Source organism: Tubulanus polymorphus, chromosome 7, assembly GCF_964204645.1.
Source record: "Tubulanus polymorphus chromosome 7, tnTubPoly1.2, whole genome shotgun sequence".
NCBI lineage: Eukaryota > Metazoa > Nemertea > Palaeonemertea > Tubulaniformes > Tubulanidae > Tubulanus > Tubulanus polymorphus.
In genome coordinates, this window is record NC_134031.1 from 7,816,137 (window position 1) to 7,832,962 (window position 16,826).

General features: G+C 41.2%; 1 protein-coding gene across 2 annotated transcripts in view; it reads right to left on the bottom strand.

Moving 5' to 3' along the window:
• LOC141907979 (chloride channel protein 2-like) overlaps window positions 1–16,801 on the bottom strand; it is a 30,028-nt gene extending 13,227 nt beyond the window's left edge. For both annotated transcript variants that reach the window (XM_074797720.1, XM_074797718.1), the window contains exons 1-12: window positions 16,610–16,801; window positions 14,192–14,342; window positions 12,371–12,490; window positions 11,481–11,743; window positions 10,471–10,548; window positions 10,312–10,390; window positions 9,598–9,723; window positions 3,509–3,593; window positions 3,328–3,429; window positions 2,951–3,035; window positions 1,110–1,262; window positions 936–1,005 (exon numbers count right to left, since the gene is read on the bottom strand). In XM_074797720.1, coding sequence (XP_074653821.1) covers window positions 936–1,005; window positions 1,110–1,262; window positions 2,951–3,035; window positions 3,328–3,429; window positions 3,509–3,593; window positions 9,598–9,723; window positions 10,312–10,390; window positions 10,471–10,548; window positions 11,481–11,743; window positions 12,371–12,490; window positions 14,192–14,342; window positions 16,610–16,660 — 1,363 coding nt within the window. In that variant the 5' untranslated portion in view covers window positions 16,661–16,801. The remainder of the gene's footprint in view (window positions 1–935; window positions 1,006–1,109; window positions 1,263–2,950; window positions 3,036–3,327; window positions 3,430–3,508; window positions 3,594–9,597; window positions 9,724–10,311; window positions 10,391–10,470; window positions 10,549–11,480; window positions 11,744–12,370; window positions 12,491–14,191; window positions 14,343–16,609) is intronic.
• Between the last annotated feature and the right edge of the window lie 25 nt (window positions 16,802–16,826).

Here is a 16,826-nt window from a genome sequence, read left to right on the forward strand (position 1 = left end):
GGTTTATAGTGCCAGCAATGATTTTGATGATGAAAATGAAATCAGTGACAATTTTTTTAGACCCTGTTGATACGGTTGTCATGGCAATGGAGACCAATAACAATAATGAAGAACCAGAAACTGTCCATCCCTATGGTCACATATATCCACATAATTTGTCGTATTTGTAAGCCCAATGGTTATCAACACCATGGTATACAATGTATCAGTGTCAAATACATAGGTAACAATTTTCTGAGGTCTGAAATTATACCCCAATGAAACCCCTTATATCCGGCCTTCCGACATATCGGGGTGGAGAAGTTGGTAAATGAGTGGAAAAATACATTTTTTAGTAGTTCTATTCCTTTGAAATTTTTACATGAAGTAAGGATATATGGCATACAATTTCAGTTGGAATTGAATAGATCAGTGCTTTTTTCTGGGAGACAGAGCAGTTTATCTGAAACTTTTTCGTGGCGGCCATCTTGGAGTATGTGACCTTGACCTCAAGTTCACTTATATCCAAATAATTTATGTCTACATTGTTGGCCCAAAAGTTATCAACAACATACTATATAAATTTAGATACCTTGGTAACTATTCTATGAAGTTTCAAATATACCCCTATAAACCCCTAAATTCCCTTCGGTACAGCAGCGGAGACACAATGTGGTATTGATAGGGTTAAACTAGTTTATTATGACCCAAAATGCTGGGAAAACGCGTCTTAGCACCTACAAATAGAAAATATTTCTGGGGGAAGGGCCCAGGACCCCCTTTCCCGATAAGTGCTTGCGCCTTTGGCACTCGTTCTCTGAGTACATACCGCCCCCACAAATTTTTTTTCTATGGAGAACACTGTATGGCTTAAGTCTGCAGGCATTTTGGTTTCAAATGTGAGTACATACTTGTTGTAAGTGTAATAGCTAGATGTACAGAGATGAAATACTTACCAATGGCAAATACAGGGATAAACACTCCAGCTGGTACAGGTAATGTATTGGCTAACGCCCCAAAGAAAAACTAAAACAAGAAAACGCATTCCATTATGAGCCACATAATTTGACAGTTCTCCAATTCAGAAACGTCACAAATTCTTAAAAGACCCAAAAACACGATCAACTTACATGGAACAATGAAAATGCAGCTAATGTAATGTAAATATTACTACCAGGAGGCTTCCACTTGTCTAATATTTCTTCCTGGGCCACATTTTCGACTTGATTTGCTGACCATGTAAAATTGCTGAACAAATGTTCCAGAGCTTTGTGATATGTGAGCTGAAAAAAGTAATTCAATTTTCGAGGCTCATCGTTGAAATCATACAGCACCAAATACATAGTACTTATTACACAAGCATTTTTGACCTGGGCCAAATCTGGCAGATGCTAGACAAGGCCTAAGTAGATATAGAACAGGCGCGGATCCAGGGTCATTTTGTGACTGTCTCACAACATGATAAATCCTGTAGTACCCGCAAACCAAAGCGCGCAGGTTTGGCTCAATTTACGGCTGCCAATTAAAAAGCAGTGACGAACAGGGGGAGAGCGCAAAAATTTTTGCTAAGTTCCGCTTCTGAAGACGCGTTCAAATCATTTACATGGTTCCAGGTTAACTGGACCAAATATTTCATCCAAATCACGTGAAAATCTGGATTGAAAAATCCGAATTAAGTGAGTTCTACTGTATCACATATCGTAAGATTTGGATTTCTTTCTAATAATGTTGGAATTGCAGGCTGTACTTTGCCTTACCTAAAGCGTTGGGACTGTATACCAGTACATATACAGGGTATATTTCACAAAATTGAGATTCAGAAAACTCAGTGGCATTGGGAATAAATATATGACTGGATATTGAGGAAAGTATCAGGGAAGATTTTTCTAAATAAATATCAGTACAAGAGCCCCAAGGGGCACTACGGCCAGCCTGTCGGGTTTTCATAAATGGCAAATTGTCAAAATACACCCCCCGGTCAATATAATTTACGTAGTACAATCATGTTTCAAGTAGCACCAGACGGGGAAATGGCAGGAACAAATACCTCAGTTCCTTGGTCTTATTGATTTGAATGCGGAATACAATTGAATTGGATTTAATGTAAATATGTTCAATAAAATAAAATTGGATTTGATATTTTTTGCAGAATAAAATTTGATTGAAATTGCAATTCGAAACATATGGCTAATTAGCATATCAAGGTGATCATTCCGATTTTAGAAATGCTATTTTTCCCGAACCTTGCATAATTGTCAATGATATTTTCTGCAATGCAAATAAAAATATTCCTCCTGAAAAACAAATCAACTTAAGATTTCACAGAAATCGATCCTGAAATACAATTTTAAATCTCAAAATAAAACCAAGAAGTAAAACAGTAAATGATACCGCGGTTCACGTGAACACCTGCCGATTTCTACCAATCATTTTGCCTTCTAAATTAGCTTTTCAAAACTGATATTTTTGCGTTCAGATTTTTGCGAAAAACCTCCTGTAAATTTTCAGCTAGGGGTCCAGGGACACCGTGCCCACTTGGGAAGTGGTTTAAAATTATAAAATAATAATTCATATTTATTCATATAGGGCATTACAATGAAAATATTTGTCATGTTTAGCCCTTAATGACTTGAATGGACTGTGTATAAGTGTCTCGGTGTCAATTCCTATCCTTCAATGATCTTATGATTGAGTGAAAACCTTCGAGTTGGTACGAGTCGGTATGAGTGTTTTGATGTTGAATCCTTATTACAGTAAGAAAATGGTTATGGTGTCGATCTTGTGTCGGGTTCCTGACCAGGGGGATACAGGATTGTCATGCCATAAGTTCAAGTAAGGAGTAAAATATGGAATCTAAAGCTGCAAGACTATAGTGGCTTAAGTTACACAATTACTCAATGGCCTCAATAAAGACAGCCTATGTATATCGTAATCAATTGACTGGAGTCACTAATTCATCAGTTTGACTTACCTCACCACCTGTGAACTTTCCAACTCCAATTGGACAACTAAGGGATGATATGACCAGAGTCACAAAAGCTGGATACATAAAACGACTATGGAGAATAAAGAACAAATTTATATCGTATTTGGTTTCCAAGTTACTGCCTATAAATCAGTTGAAGAAAAACAGACACTTTGAAGAAAGATGTGAGCATTCAAGTATCGTTTAAAATCAATTCTCATAGAATTGATTTGAAACGTCACTACTAATAGCTTCCCTCGAGATTTTTCTTCAATTTATGGTCTTAGTTTAAGAGTTGCAAATTTTCACAATATTTTCATTTACTCAAGGTTAACCAGATATGTAACCACCGTCTATTAGGGAATGAAAGATATATTTCTTACTTTTTCTGAAGAAACTTCGACAGTTTCTTTCTCGAACGCATGAAAAATACAATATGGCGATGTAACAACACAAACATAGCACCAGCAACACCTGTAACAACCCTACAAAAGATAAATGCCAGTTGCAACACAACTCTCAACATCAGAATTTATTTGAAATCAAATACGTAGTTTACGTTACCCTATAACGGCAAATGCCACAAGTTCGAGAACGTCAAAAGGCACATCATGACGCAAATAGGTTTTAAATACGGCTGAGACAGTTACTGAAATTTCAATACACATAGAAATTTGATTTCAATTTGACGATGATTAATGAACCGAACAAAAGTAAATCCAAAAGATGTTTTGGAAGAATTGATAAATGGGACATTTCTATGGAAATTACAATTTTTGGAACTAAAATTTGTATTTCCGAGTAGTACTTACCCTTTCCTATGGTTTTTGCCAATATTTTCTAAATTTGGATTGATCGCCAATGGTTTTTCTATACGACCCGGCCCTGCGGTATTGCATTTAGCCACCGGCGAAATCCGCCATCTTTTTACGTCATAGCAGACCAACAAAAAAACAGCTATGCGGGGCAGGTGGGCAGGATTCCCACCATAGGAAAGGGTAAGTACTAATCGGAAATACAAATTTTAGTTCCAAAAATTGTAATATTTCCGTCGAGTACTGTACCCTTTCCTATGGTTTTTGCTAGACTAGTCTAGCACAAGGATGGTGGGAAAGGTAGATAGAAAAACCACCGCTCAAACGCAAGGTAAGAGGGAAAAAGAGAGCACTTACCCAAGCACGGAATGGAGCACTGTAGCACAGGGAAGACCGGTTGGCCACAGTGAGTCCGTCCAGCTCAGGGGCCCCCCCAGAATTTTGCGAAATTAATACTTGCAGATATGAGCCCAAACTATGTACAAGGATACACCCCCTGTGATCCTGATAATGCAACATAAATATTCTACACTAAAGGGTCCGATCGAAAAGAACGGACACCTTGAGCCATGACAACAGGACCAAGTGAAGCTAATGAGCCTAACTGGCCTGAAACATCCCGTAAATAAAATGACGTGAATGTCGACGGTGAATTCCAAAAGGCGGCCCGACAGACTTCCTCCAACGGAGCACCCGAAAAGGCTGCGCAGGAAGTAGCCATAGACCTCACTTGATGAGAAACCACTCCCTCCGAGGAAAGATTCTCCTGCAATAAGATGTCCTTGATTAGTGAAGAGACCCATCGGGCCACTGTGTCCCGCGAAATATCCCCCTTTAGGTGATCCAGTAGCGGAATAAATAACCGCTCCCGTGAACCCCTCCGTGAAGCAGAGCGATCTAAATAGAAACACAACACCCGCACAGGACATAAAGTCCTGTCCGGGATGCCCGGTTCCACTCGATGTTTTAGGGCTTCAATTCGCCATTGACACCCAACCGAGCCTGGTCGTTGGTTCTTTGCCAAAAATTCCAAAGCAGGCCGCAGCGAAACAAATTCCTTCGCTGGCCCAAAGACAATATGACCTTGTTGGACTGAAAGCGCATGAATCTCAGAGCGACGGGCCGAGCAAGCCAAGAACAGCAAAAATACAGTCTTTTTTGACAAATTTGCAAATGACGCTGCCGAAAGAGGTTCAAATGGAGCCTCCATTAACTTCTTCAAAATTACAGACAGATCCCATGGTGGAACTGTCCTTGTTACCCGAGGCCGGGAAATAGAAAACCCTGCAACCAGCTGGGATATCCGATGATCCCCTGCTACATTTGGCCATCCAGAAGCACGCAATGTATGAGAAATCGCGGAGCGGTAACCTTTAATAGTTATGACCTGCAAACCTTTTACTACAAATAGGTGCAGTAAAAAATCTGCCAATTGAGCTACAGAGGGTGAGCATGGATCAATTTCCCCTGCAGCACACCAATCCGCAAAATGACTCCATTTGGCATCGTAAACGGTACTTGTTGATGGCCGCTTAGATCCCGCGATAAAGGAGGCAGCCTGTTCTGAAAAGCCTGAAGCTGACAAGGATCGCTGGACAATGGCCAGGCGAGCAGATTTAACCACTGGCTGTTTGGATGATGCCGAAAGTTCCCCCGAGACAGAAGCGATGGGAAATTCGGAGGAATCCTGGGGTTGTCGCACAGCAGGTTGAGAAGTGGTAGGAACCATTTCTGAGCCGGCCAACATGGTGCTACCAGAACTATGTTGCAATTGACTGATCTCTCTATTTGATCCAGTAAGCGCGGCAGGACTGGTGTGGGCGGGAACGCATACGCATGCATCCCCGACCAGTCCAGAGAGAAGGCATCGACCCCCCACGCTTCCGCGTCTGGAAACGGGGACACAAACAGAGGACACCTCCGATTGCACCGGGTGGCAAACAGATCCAGCAGCGGATTGCCAAAAATGCCCCGAACCCGATCGGCTACTTCTTGGTGGAGAACCCATTCTGTCGCAATAGCCTGACCTCGACGAGACAGAGCATCGGCCATCACGTTCCTTTTCCCTGCTAAATGTGCCACAGTCAGGGACACGCCCTTTGTCTGGCACCAAAGAAGAATTTTGGCCGACAGACCTGTGAGGGTTTCTGAGTGAGTGCCCCCTTGGTTCTGAAGGTAAGCCCTCACTGTTGAATTGTCTGTGGCTAACTAAACGTGGTGGCCCTCCACTCTCCTGTGAAAGAACTTCAGGGCCTTCCACACGGCCAGCATTTCTAGGAAATTTATGTGGTTGGTGGCCTCGTAGCGAGACCATCTCCCGGCTTTGACTCGGTTCTCCAGATGTGCCCCCCATCCTTGGTGACTGGCATCCGTGAATACACGAACTGGAGCCTCTAACGGGGCTAGTGACAACCCGAGCCGAAGATTCGTAGTTGCCGCCCACCACTGAAGATCCGGACTTAGATCGGTTGGAGGTACGGGAATCAAGGCCTCCCAGTTGCCCTTCGACTGAGACCAGAAGCCCTTCCAATATGGTTGCAAGCGCCTGCTTTTGAGGCGGCCTAAGGGCACCACCAGACCCATGGAGCTGATAGAGCCTAGAAGCCGTGACCAGTAACGAGCTGTTCTCGGGGTTGTGGACACTCCCGCTACAGCTTCTTGAAGTTTGGCTACTCGAACCATAGACGGAAAGACTTTGCCGATTCGGAGATCGAAGTCCATGCCGAGATAAGTGAACTGTTGGGCTGGCGTCAACTGAGATTTTTCCCTGTTTACGCGGAACCCTAGCTGATGGACTAGGTCCAAGACTGAGGTCATTGCCTCCCGACATTCCTGAGCCGAATTCGCGACTATTAACCAGTCGTCGAGGTAAACGAACAGTCGAACACCCCTTGACTGAAGTACCTTCTGAACTGACTTGACCAACTTGGTGAAAACCCACGGGGCCGTACTGAGGCCAAATGGAAGAGACCTGAATTGGAACTGGCGGCCTTTCCACTTTATCCTGAGAAATCGCCGAGATTTTGGGTGAATTGGAACCTGAAAGTAAGCATCTTTCAGGTCCAATGAAGCCGCCCATTGACCCGGACGGAGCCCTTGAATCACGTCCTTGGGCTTGGTCATCCGGAACCTTGGAATGTCTAGGTGCCAATTGAGGGATGACAGACCTATCACTGTCCGTTGACCCCCTGTGGCCTTTGGTACCATGAATATTCGAGAAAACCAGCCGGGAGAAGTTTCGTTGCAAACTGGTTCTATCGCTCCCTTCTCTGCCAGTTCCTTGAGAGCCGGAGAGATTAAGGCCTCCTGACCTGGTTTTGGCCGCATGTCGGGAGGTGACCTCATCAGGCGCGGTCGCCTTAGGAAACGGAGACGGTAGCCACGAGAGACGACCCGGGAGGGCCAACCGTCTCCAAAGAGGTCGGACCAGTGGGTTGCTGCCTGCTGCAGACAACCTCCCACTTGTCCCAAGAATTCATTTCGAGTTTTTCCGAAAGGAAGAGCCCCTTTTTGGAGCCTTCCCCTTGCCTCGATACGAACCGGAACTGTTACGACCGGGCGAGGCTTGACACGATTGTTGAAGTTGCGCGCTAGTTCTCCAACCGGCATCCGAAGCCGCCTGAGAAAGCGCTGAAGTTTGAGATGGTCCTGTTTGCGTCCGTGCCGAACCTTGCGCCGCCGGCGTCGGACCAGAATGCTTTTTCCACGGAGTTCGGGGGTTGGACTTGGCCTGAACCTCCGGAATCTTCCTCAGCTCTGTGGAAACCGGAGCGCACCAACCGGAGAAGAGACGTGAAGACGTCCCCAATGGGGCTCTCAGCAAAGCATTGGACACCATATCCGGTAGACGAGTTTTGGAACTGGAGTCCATCACTGACTGACGGGAGGCTAACACCAGATTAGCCTGACCCCAAACCGACAACGGAATTACATGCGAAACAGACCGAGCCAAAGATTGGATAATCCAGTCCATTCCCTCCAGTTTTAGGGCAACTGACTCTGGGTCGGAGCCCGCATGAACGGCGGCGTGAGTCTCGCGAAGCTCACCCGTCAACAACTTAAGTGCCATATCTTGAAACGAACCAACCCTGGTAAGATTGTCCAGGATTGACGTCATGGCCACCAAACCGGACTTAGGCAAACGAATACCCGACTGTGCTGTAACAGTATCCGGGCTGATCAAAGTATAATCAGCATCCAGGCAGTTATGACTGTGAGCCACAGCACCTAGAGTTGCATAATACGCCGAGCGAAATGCGCCTATAGGTGGATCGGTTGAACTAAAATATTTCCCAGATTTCATACCCCGTTCTGGAGGGGAAAATGTTCCAGGCCGACATTCACCCCATAATTGCGTATCCAATCGAGCCCATTCTCTCGAAACCGCTGACGATTCCCGTAAAACGTTAAGATCGGAGTCCGGAAGGCGATAAGCTTCCATTGACTCACCGACCAGAGGAGCTGCTGTGGGCTTAGCGCGAGTTGCCCCGTGCTTGACAAAGAACTCACTTATCATCGCTCTAAATGGCATGTCCCCCGCTGGTTCGGATAAAACTGAACGGGACGGAGATACATTGCGAGCCAGGGGAGCCCCCATCGTCTGGGGCAACCCACAATTGCTTGCGACAGGAACGACCCCAGAAGGAATTGCCGCTTCTGGGACCGGATCCTCATTGAAATCAGACCCTACCGCAGCATCCAGGAATTCAGAGTCAGAATTCCGAAAAACTGAGTGGGCTGGCGAACTTCTAACTGGACAATCAGGAATAGGCTTACCTGTTGTAGAGGTTGCAGCGACTTGTTGCGACGAAGATAACAAGTTTAAAATTTTCTCCTCGAATACATGGAAATTCTTCTGAGTCAGGTATTTTCCAGTATCCCAATGACCATGCCGACTTCGGTGACGGTCCCTCGAACGGGATCGCGACCTACTAGAAGAATCGCTTTCATCGCTAACCGACGTCGACGAACGATGAGAAGACCGACGGCGAAACTTCCGACAATAACGATCGTAGTCCCTCTCGCGATCAAACCTTGATCTACGAGAAGGAGATCTTGCTCGTTTATTACGCTCACGGCGTCTAAATCTAGTGGGAGAGCGAGCTCTATCCCCGGAGCGACGATCAGAATCAGACGATGAACGTACTGGATGTTTTGAACCGGACAACGTCTGGACCGGACTGGCATAATTATCCTGTTACAAATCAAAACAATTCAATTCAATCAAATTATATTTGCAAATAAAATTCTTACGGAAAAAAAGAAACCAGGGATAACCCCCAAACCGAACGGACTCACCGTTATGAGAGTGAAAACTCCCTAATATCCTAATTCCCAGATTTTTACGGCGAAAAAATCCAACGCGTTCTACTGCATGAACGCCAAGAAAAAAGATGGCGGATTTCGCCGGTGGCTAAATGCAATACCGCAGGGCCGGGTCGTGTAGAAAAACCATTGGCGATCAATCCAAATTTAGAAAATATTGGCAAAAACCATAGGAAAGGGTACAGTACTCGACGGAAATATGGACTTTGTTCAGGGCTAACAACCTTTGAAAAGTGCTATCAGAAACAAATTGAATTTTTTTCAGTAACATTTCATTGAAATATGAAAGAAAATGTTCAAATTAATCAGTAATCAACAGTGAGTAAGACCTTCAGTAACAGTTTTCATATTTCTGTATGCATCAAAAATATAAAATCAGCACTTCTTATCATAAAATAGTAACAAATACTGAAAATCAGGAACAGTTGGCAGCTCTGTTTCTTTGATTAGCATTCATTAGCCTAAATGGTCATCTATGTATGGATATATTTTTCCACAATCATACCTACTTACTTTCATTTTTGAACCACACAGCAAGAAGCCGGAAGGTCAGAGCACCGCATACAGCCGAGAAAAATCCTCGCCAGTAATTACGCACAGCAAAATAAGTAGCAGTTACTTCAATACTGAATAATACACCTGTAATCAAATTGTAAAACATTACATAACCCCGTACCTACAGAAAGTGTCATAATTTGTGCTCCAAGAGCTAACAGAACATTACTCTCAGGAGCATTCTATAACAGTAGAGCCTTAAAATGTACAAAAAGATGATTTTGGTAAGCACCGATGACTGCTAGTCGGCCATATTGAATCTGAATCTGAGCCAGTTTTAGGGCTGCCAATGTTTATAGGGTAGTTACACGTAGAAACCAGATATCGAGACAATCCATTGAAGCATCTGCCCAAACTGGAATGCGCCTATGAAAAGTGAACGCATTAGCCCGCTGGGACTTAAGTCCCAAGTGGGCTAAAAAGTGGAAAATTTATTGAATAGAATTCAAATGATGGGAGAAATGGAGCAAAGGACGAAAATGAAGAGGTTTTATTATGATAGACCAAAATCATTATTTGCATATGTTTTTTGGTGGAATTCTGTGCAACAGATCCCCGTATTTGAAGAAGTTAAAAAAGACCATACAATCAGTGATAGAAAATATGGTTTAGGCCTAGTAGTAAGCTTACAGAAACAATTGCTGCACAAAATATTCACACTGCCATACATACCTCCAATAGGGGCAGCAAATGTACAAGCGACACCTACAGCACATGCTGCGGCAAGCATCTCGAAGTGCCTCGATTCATTCTATAAAACAGTTTAAGGCACATTCTCATCAATCTCTTCAATTTAGGTCAATACCATAACCAAGTAAATTGTTTTCTTACCTCATACATTCCTCTGAATGAGGTGACTAGTTTACTGAGCAATGTTGCAACAATACTCGCAACATGCACGAATGGACCCTAAAAAAATAAACCATGAGAACATTTTTTTTAAATTTTTGGGCAGTATTGAAAATATTTTTTCAATTTTTTGCAAAAAAAGCATCAGAAATCTTTTCAAAATCATATATTAGATGGTTTCTATGTTTAGAATCCTCATAGCATGGATCCTGTTCAATTGTAGGTAAAAATTCCTGGTAAAAAAATCCACAATTCTTCAAAGTAGGTAAAATTCTCCAATGCTCCACTCATTTTTCAAGAACATTTCAAAGCAAGATTTTTCTCCAATTCTTATTTTCTTATACTACGTGAACCGGCCACAATAATTAGTATGCCCAGATATTCTTTTGTTATGCTGTACAGTAAAATCTTAATAAATTGACCTTAAGATTGTATCTATTTGCACTCTTGCACTCCAATGGTACTTTGATGAATTAGAGATTTTCACCTAAGGGATTTTTACCACGAACCATCTTTTTCAAACTGCCTTTCAAGCATGTCGAGAATCAGGCCATACAAAGTATGTAGGTCTACTTGACTTCCTTTATGTAACAGAAAGTATATACATAGTATCAAGGATATTGACAAGTATAGGATCGTTAAGGGACCATTAACCTAAAAATTCCATTACCTGCATGATCGTACACCATAGTGCACCATAGTGCAAACTCACAACAACACATTTACCAGTCTTTGGATTAGCTTTCCTTGCCAATGCCCATTTGCTACTTGGTGCTAAAACTTGATATACCCTAATAAATCACATTTTGTCTCTCTACTGCCAGATCTCTCAGGAAACTAGGAATTAACTTTGTAATGTATCTATCACGAGATAACTCGTCCTGGCAAAATACAGTACACCCGCGATGACAAAGTTATCTTGTTACTGGCAGTGAACATATCACAATAAAATTCTCTTTCTACAAACAAGAACTTAAATTTACTTAACTAACCTCTTTACCCATAGGCATGCCGCTGCCGAGCGATGAAGTCAAGCCGACCATTTTTGATATGAGAGTCCGGAATGTAAGATATTCTTTTAGCACAACGCCACGCATAATCGTCTTCATCTCGGGAATACCGGAACCGATAGCGTTTGGCGCAACTAAATGAACAAATCCGGCCGAAAATAAGATCAGCACCAATGGAAACGCGATCCAAGAAAAGAACTGTAGCGACTCCGAAAATCGAACTTCATAGAAAAGCCGACGTTGAGCTGTAAATAAGAACATTTCAAAAAGTGTTAAAATCAGTCAAACATTTTCAGAAAATCTAACTATTATTTATTGATCATTAGTCTATATTGCCATCTCAATTGAATAGTAGAAATTCATGTAGGATAGCAGATCTCAAACAGATGCTGTAAATTGGGTATTGAATTCTTCAGAGCCACCTGTCACTGGATACATGCATAAAAACCAATATAGGGCTTGAAGAAGATTGAACTGATGATGTGGTAACTTTCTTGTAACAGATTGATTTTTACTAGTCTGAAGAATATTCATCATTTACAATTAAATCAACTTCAAGTTAAAACTTATCTAGGACTCACAATTCTACTTTAAATGTGGCTGAACACAACAGATGATCACATAGGCCTATAGATGAACATTGCTTTTGAACGTAATTCAAATTTTACTAGTTTCTTCCTAATTTCTTTTTTCCAAATAACAAGACGATAGATGATAAAGAATACAATTTTTTTAATCTATAGTTAGATATTAATCTATATGAAATTAGAAAATCATGCAGATTATGCCTGCTGTAATGTAACATATGGCTGAAAGTACACAATTATCACCATGAATAAAATCAATCTGATTCATATGGATCTCACACTTACCCATTTGACAGTGAGAAATAGCAAAATCCATGACAAAACTAAGAACAGCCATCAGGACACCTAATATAGCAAGGAATAGCCAATCTTCTCCAATTTTACTAATCACAAAATTGCAGCCACCTGAAAAATTACAATAGAAGAAGATTGCGAAAGCAGATACAAGGATCACATCATATCAGAAAAGAACGAAAGGCTTTCTACGTAAAATAGGGGTGCCCACTACTTGAAGAATTGGTCTGAAATGACAGTTTCAATATTTAATCCCCCTGGTGAATGTATGCAAAAGCAATATATTCAATGAGTCGATAAGATACACAATATCCTTGTATGATGAATAAACACAAGAAATCCCACAATAATTAAGCCAAAATGCAAAGTTCTTGAATAAAAATGTATAGGCCCTATATATTTGAGTGACAATTCAGCTAGAAGATATTACCCATCATGAGGCGTACTGAATCAGATTTGTAGCTAATATATTCAATATACATGTATACAAAATATTCAATTCTTTGCTTCACCAGGAATTTCTACGTGGAGGTTGAAATCAGCAATAACTGGAAAATGAGCATCTAAGGCACGAGTCTATTGGCATAGAGGGGTTTGGCTTTTCTTCGTCAATAGACTTATGAATTTTCAGGCCTATCTATTGAACATTTGGACTGATTTTAAGACATTAAGATTTATATGTCATTTACTTCTCAGTCAGAAAAATTAATTTAATGACGAGTGCATATAGTCTGTCTATATGTCGAATTATGGTCAAAACGTCCTCCAGTCGAAATGCCCTCGGTCAAAACGTCCTCGTCTGTATTAGGGGCCTATGTCCTCTCCACACTCAATCAACGGTAGTCGGGAGAGGGCGGCACCTCACGATAGTCACCTTTAGGAACCTTGATGTTTTAAAAAATCTGAACTTTTCTTTAGATGTATTTAGACCCCTCCTCCGATAGTATGTAATTAGTATGTTGTAAATGACGTTTGTCTTATGTTTTAAATACTTTTATTTTCTGTTTTTGTAAATATTGATCGACTGCCTCATACGCTATCTATACATTAAAGGTCATATATTTAGCTTATAACTGGGATTTAACAGTAGTAATAACTATATGCATTGACGGAATTTATCGTATGATAAAGCTATTCTGGCTTGAGTGAGGACGTTTTGACTGACGAATGTGAGGACGTTTTGACCGACAAAAGCGAGGATGTTTTGACCGGGTATGCGAGGACGTTTTGACCCGACACCCTATATGTCAATATTCAACTCCCCTTGTGGTGAAAACAATAGATTGCATAATCCAGAGAGAATACTTCAGAATACTTTGCAGAGTTCAGAGAGAATACTTCAGAGAATTGAGATGGAGTAGTTTTGTAGTTTTATATCAACTCTATAGTAAAGCTATAAACATACAGTGTGTTTTTCAAAGGTTGCACATTTAATGAAACTCACTGCAGTTCATTGTCAAAAGTGATAGTACGTGAGAGATTCAACTACAGTATTCGTTATACTATAATAAAGATATTTATACATCAATTTGTACTTAGGCCTATCATCCATAAATAAAAGTTGTTCTGTGTAATCAACAAGACTAGCTTATATTAGTAATCGCGAAAGGATAATTGAAAGTCGACCAATTGTGTAATGAAATTTACGTTTTCGTGTTGTTGATAAGTCTGTTTATACCAGATCAAAAAATAAGTCAATTTTCCACGTCGACAGTTCTATATAAATGAATCAGGGACTTTTCGGCAGAATTAAACATTTCAAATTTACTCCAAAGCGCCTGAAGAATGGATGGAAAAAATGAAATGACTTACGCAAACATGTTCGACAATATGATGGACATCTGAGTTTCCACTTTTTGTACATTTGTAGCGACGATGTTTCATCTTGTTCCCGTTCTCGCTGCAACTGTGCAGCTTGTTCTCTCGCAAATTCACTGAGATCCCGCGTGTAGCGGCCATACATCTATAATTCAAAATCAATCAACTTAATCATTGGGCAACTACTCTGTCTGGAGTCCTGTGGGGCTAATCCTACTACACAACAACTAGTCAGTGACTAGGATGCCAAACCAAAAGGATTATTAAAACCAATCAACCGCATCAATATAGCTTTAGTAGGTTTACCTAATTGTTGATAGATGACACTTAGGCCTATAATCAGATGGGCTTAAATATCATTCAAACAATAAATGGTTTGTGAAAATATCTGGTCATGAAATTAAACCGATGGTCAATAAACTCACTTTAGCCTAATAAAATTGTCAATCCCGCCCTCTTAAGGAAAATTAGTTTGGATCTTTTTGTTTCAGAAAATCAAAATTGTCAACCCTTTCACAGCCGATGTCGACTCTAGGCCTACCTGTCATAAGTTTTGCATTATTGTATGTCACTCATACTTAGATGACTCGTCATATCAACTCATCATCCAAGTATGGCTACAGTAAAACATATGAATCATTCAGAAGGCCTATTAGAGGTTTCTACCAGGTGGTAGCATTCAGAAAATTCAAGCGAGTGTGGAGAACGGAGTTCGAGAAAATAGCAGCATAGAGCGGGATTCAAACCCGGACCAGCAGATTGCTAGCCTAGTCTTTCCACTAGACCACCGGGCTCACTCAAAACCACCCGTAAGTTTTCACAACATATAGCCTCACCTTACCCTAACTCTATCCCTGGGGGTAAAAACGGACCCTTTCTCTAATCCCAACCCTAACCCTAACTCTCTGGACCCTCTAGACCCTAACCCTATCGAAACCCTAACCCTAAACCCAATATAATGATTTTATTTTTATAATCTATTAGTATATCTTATTATATACAGCCATTGGCAAAAAAGCGTTAATGTCGCATTGGCAAAATATCCACCTCCTTTTTTAAAACAAGTTTCCAGTGGCGTTGGAACTAAAGCGACGAAAGCCATGACAACGATTAACCGAATGACATTTTTTTCTTTCAATACCGGTTTAGGTGATATTAAAATAAATTTGCAGCAGCAACAGTCATAGGCCTATATTAGAACCTCTTAAAAATGGGCAACTGACCATGGCAATCAAAAATATTACGAAGTGGATTTAACCGTATACTACCGCTATTTTACCGTACATTACTACTATATATAGTATTAACTAATAAAAGTAACAATAAAATCATTATATTGGGTTAAGGTTAGGGTTTCGATAGGGTTAGTGTCGAGAGGGTGAGAAGAGGGTCCGGAGGGTTCCGTTTTACCCATAGGGATAGGATTAGGGTAAGGTGAGGTATTATAGATGGTTAAAACATTCGGGTGGTTTTCAGCGAGCTCGTTGGTCTAGTGGTATGACGCTGCGCTAGTAATCTACAGGCCCGGGTTCGAGTCTCGCTCTATTCTCTCTACTGTCTGTCACACCTGCTCTTCGTGCGACGTTTTGGTCCGTAATTTCATTAATAATCAGTTGATCTGTAAATATTATGCATCAATTTGTTCAGTAAGGAATTTGCATTCAGAAATAAATCATGAACTGGCATAAATTTGTTTGTGTTTTCATCTGTCGGCGATAGTTTACCTAGCATACGCTCGCGTAATGCTGAAAAACGGCTTTTATGGATCGTCACATGGCGCCACCTACTACTATTTCGATATGCTAATGAGCAGGTGATGACGTCACTGTAACGTTTCCGAGTGTCCGTGGAGTGGATTTTTCAGCATTACACGAGCGTATGCTGAGTAAACTATCGCTCATAAATGAAAACAAAAACAACTTTAGTAAAAATTTTTGTTTATTTCTGAATGCAAAGTCCTCACTGAACAAATTGATGCGTAACACTGAAGAAATTGATGCGTAGATAAACCGATTATTAACGAAATTGCGGACCAAAACGTCATACGGAGAGCAGGTGTTAGAGACAGTAACTCTGTTCTCCACACTTTCCTAGAATTCTAGAAGTCGCACACTTCTGTGCGCATGCGCAGCGTAAATCAGCCAATCAGCGATGATGTACGGTAAAATAGCGGAAATATATACTCAGCCGTATACGGTAAAATATCCCCTGCGAAAATATTACTGCTAACTAACTAACCCAATTGACTTTGATTTGTTTTTTATTGTTACCCGATATGACAACACAAAAAACGGGTAAACATTATCAAGTTAAAATGGATAGTTCGTTGGTATAAATGAGGATTGTCGTCTTGAGGAAACTAAGTCCAAAACAGACTTCTAAAAGTGAGAGATGAGGAAAAATTATACTTACCAAAGTTTGTTCATAGCCGAATTGGCGGTCGTCTTCCTTATTTTCGGTCATTTTTTACTTGTTTACTAACAGCTAATAATACGTGTGCTTAAAATGTCCTCGAGTACTTCCTGGCCGTTAGATAGACGTTAAATTGAACAAAATTGAACTTTAGATGGATCTTTCATGATGCGCAGACTTGCTATTTTGCCAATGACTTGTTCGAGTCACTTGTTCT